Source organism: Cyphomyrmex costatus, unplaced genomic scaffold (genome assembly GCF_001594065.2).
Source record: "Cyphomyrmex costatus isolate MS0001 unplaced genomic scaffold, Ccosl1.0 scaffold335, whole genome shotgun sequence".
NCBI lineage: Eukaryota > Metazoa > Arthropoda > Insecta > Hymenoptera > Formicidae > Cyphomyrmex > Cyphomyrmex costatus.
In genome coordinates this window covers 26,858-30,512 of record NW_017277504.1, presented here as the reverse complement: position 1 = coordinate 30,512, position 3,655 = coordinate 26,858, and the positions used below count along the sequence as shown (strand labels likewise).

Below are 3,655 nucleotides of genomic sequence, written 5' to 3'. Positions count from 1 at the left end.
CAATGAGAATTGCAGCCAGCTGACGTCATCATTACGTCATCATTACGCGGCAAATCTAAATGGTTAAGGGATGCTAAAGTCGTCCTGATTTATCACGATTTGAGGAGAAATATCCAAATTGGCTTTATGGATTGCAAAATCCTTTCACAGAATAAAAGTATGCACGAAAAGGTATACAGCAAATTCTGATTTCACGAGAAAATCGGAAAAAAATGCACTTTTTCTGACACGTACAGCTGTTACTTGAGGTTAACATTCACTTAATATAAAAGTTTTAAAGATCGCAGATTGCAAATAAGCGTCTTCCAGTATTGGAATGACTTGTACGAACAATCCTGAGTTTGCAGAATCAAGATAAAATGTAGCGTAGAAAAAAATATTTCTTTTCAAATAGAAATCACGATCTTGCGAGGATCGGAACGTCAACAGAGCAGAAATTGCGTTTAGAAGTAGTTGCGCCGTCGGCCGCCGTCTTGAAATAGATGGCGTTGTAGAACATCGGTAAAAACAGATATTGAACGTGATCCTACTTTGCCAGAAAAAGTGAATTTTTTAATTTTTTTCCGATTTTTTCGTGAAATCAGGGTTTGCTGTATACCTTTTCGTGCGTACTTTTATTTTGTGAAAGGATTTTGCAATCCGTAAAGCCAATTCGGATCTTTCTCTTCAAATAGAATCATGGTAAAAACAGCTGTTTTAGCATCGCCTTAAAAAAGAAGTAAATCATGGTAGCGTCAATACATAAGATAAGCGAAAGGATTTTATGGCAATGATGAGTGATAAGTATAAATTTGTGATGTCACAATTCGTACATATATTAACTAAACTGCAATTAATATTCGAAACCAGTAATTGTAAATAATAAAATTAAATAAAAAAATTAAATTTAGCGTCAATATATTAAGATAAGCGAAAGGATTTTATGGCAATGATGATTGATAAGTATAAATTTGTGATGACAATTCGTACATATATTAACTAAACTGCAATTAATATTGGAAACCAATAATTCTTAATAATAAAATTAAATAATTATAATAAATTCAACAGAGTCACGTGACAGAGTGGGACATTCTTGTAATTATTAATTATTTAATTAATAACACTTTTAATTTGTAATAAAATCAGAAATGAAATTGTATATTAAGAAAATAATTAGTAATTAATACATAATTTACATCCGTAATGAATGCTGTTTATTCTTGGGAAGTTGATATTTTTTAAATTAAATAAAAATTAGTAGCATTAATATTATGTTGTATTCATGTAATTGAACATTAAATAAAATTACATTTAATTACATTACTTAATTAATTAATTAATTAACATTAAATTAACATTAACATTAACATTTAATTACATTACATTTAATTATAAATAATCGTATATTGTAAATTATTGTACATTATGTATAAACATAATGAAATTGCAGGACCTGAAAAATTGTGAGGGTTTTTTGGAAGGAAAAGAAAATCGTAGTCGTTTGAAATTACATACTGAAACAGTTTAATTATTTACTAATTTTAACACTTTTTTCTTATTTTTTCTCTATCTATTTTGCAATGATACGATCATACTATCCAATGATACTATCCAACGATACTGCCTTATTGAGTATATCTTTAGCATATGTAGATGCGCATTAGTTACTGTTTGAATTAAAATTTTGCAATGAGTGCTTGTGCAGTTATAAATGATGCAAAAATATTTACCTAACTCCTTCAACCACATGTGGTTCCTCAAATAAATTTATTGTAGGGATTGCATCAAGTCTCAACTTCTGACTTCTTATAGGAGAATACTGTAAAGCTATCTGCTGCGCAGACTTATCATAGCATGATACATCAAAGTGGTCAGAACATATTCTCCCTGTAGAATAGTGGACTAAATATTTAATGTGATATACTACATGGGCTGAAAAGTCCCGGGATTTTTCAACAGCTGGCGCCATTAGAAAATGAACATGACTAATTTCGAGAGGCTCATCTGTCACTAGTTTATGTATGGAGTTTCATGACATATCGTCCATTCGTTTACAAGCTACAGTTGTTTGAGTGACGCTACTTTCGCCTTCGTAAAAAAAATAGAAAAACAGGAATATTGCATCTTGATCAAACATTGTTTTTTGATGGGAAAAACTCCTGAACGATCATTGCAATGGTTGCAGAAATGTTATCCCACATCTGCTCCTTCGAGAACAACAGTCTATCGGTGGTTTAGTGAATTTAAAATGGGTCGTACAAGCACCGAAGACGCACCTCGCTCTGGAAGGCCAAAAGAGGCTACGAATGCGGAAATCGTAAAGCAAGTGTATCGAATCGTTTTGAATGATCGTAAAGTGAAGTTGTGCGAGTTAGCTGAGGCCGTGGGCATCTCAAAAGAACGGGCGGGATACATTTTGCACGATGTTTTGGAGATGAAAAAGCTATCGGCGCGATGGGTGCCGCTCTTGCTGACCGTCGACCAGAAACAGCAGCGTGTTGATTCAACGGCCGGTTTGGCGTTGTTGCAGCGTAATCGAGAGGACTTTTTTCGACGTTTTGTGACGATAAATGAAACGTGGGTCCATTATCATCTTAGAGCATATATACATGGAGAGGGAATGGCCAATTCAAAGTGTATCCAAGATCTGTGCGAGTGAGATGGATATAAGTTCCTAATCGTCTTCTGTACGCATGCGTTAAAATTATCAGATGCTACGCTGTAAATATGTTAGTTACAATGAATAATAGTTGACATATAACCTATTCAAAATTATTGGAGTACAATATAGTGCAGGAAGTAATAAGTATTTACACATACGCGCATAATTGAAATATATAACACATATGTAGTACATATAAAATATTTAATACATACGAAATATATAATACATATATAAAAAAGTGAGTTTAATAAAATTTTTTTATTGGTGAAGGAAAAACTAAATTACTTCTATTTTTTAAATTAATTTATATTGAATTAGTAGAGTTTGCAGTAATAAAAGTTGCACAGACATGACAAATATTTATTAACAGCTTTCTGACAGCTTTCAGTTCAACGAATGCGTGACACATGCGCACAGAGAACGATTAGGAATTTATACCTTTCTCTCTCGCATAGATCTTGGACACACTTTTAGTCTATAGGCGGCATAGGCAACTCCTCCTCCATGTATGTATGCTCTAAGATTATAGCGGGGAGCACAGACTTTTGCATAACGCATAAAGCATGTGCATAAGGAATTTCATTGGTCCATTTTCTTATGCATGAGTCAATGGACCAATCAAATTCTTTATGTATATGGTTTATGCGTTATGCAAAAGTCTGTGCTCCCCTCTTATCAGACGCCTGAAAGAGATTCAGATCAAATGAGGAAGTCATCGCGGAAACCGAGGCGTATTTTGAAGGTTTGGACGTTTCGTACTACAGAAAGGGCATCGAAAATGTTGGAAAATCGCTATACCAAGTGTATCGCCCTCGAAGGCAACTATGTTGAGGAATGAATATAACTTTGCCCAAAAAACGCTTGTTTTCATTAAAAATCCCGGGACTTTTCAGCCCATGTAGTATATATTATATTACAAGTTAATAAAATGTGAATATTATAAATCCACATTCGAAACAAAGTATATAAATAATGTAAAGTAATATTACGTACAACATAACTTCAAAA

At 33.1% G+C, this 3,655-nt stretch overlaps 1 protein-coding gene across 1 annotated transcript; it reads left to right on the top strand.

Moving 5' to 3' along the window:
- Positions 1-1,963: 1,963 nt before the first annotated feature.
- On the top strand, positions 1,964-2,641 carry LOC108776058 (histone-lysine N-methyltransferase SETMAR-like). Its single transcript, XM_018542566.1, has 2 exons — positions 1,964-1,995; positions 2,041-2,641. The coding sequence occupies exons 1-2, from the start codon at positions 1,964-1,966 to the stop codon at positions 2,639-2,641; spliced, it is 633 nt and encodes a 210-aa protein (XP_018398068.1).
- The last annotated feature ends 1,014 nt before the right edge of the window (positions 2,642-3,655 follow it).

What these genes read in the sequence shown, in the direction of transcription:
- LOC108776058 (XM_018542566.1), top strand. Translation starts at nt 1,964, where the DNA reads ATGACTAATTTCGAGAGGCTCATCTGTCACTA. An exon ending in GAGAGGCTCATCTGTCACTA is followed by an intron (nt 1,996 to 2,040) that starts GTTTATGTATGG and finishes TTCGTTTACAAG; the next exon opens with CTACAGTTGTTTGAGTGACG.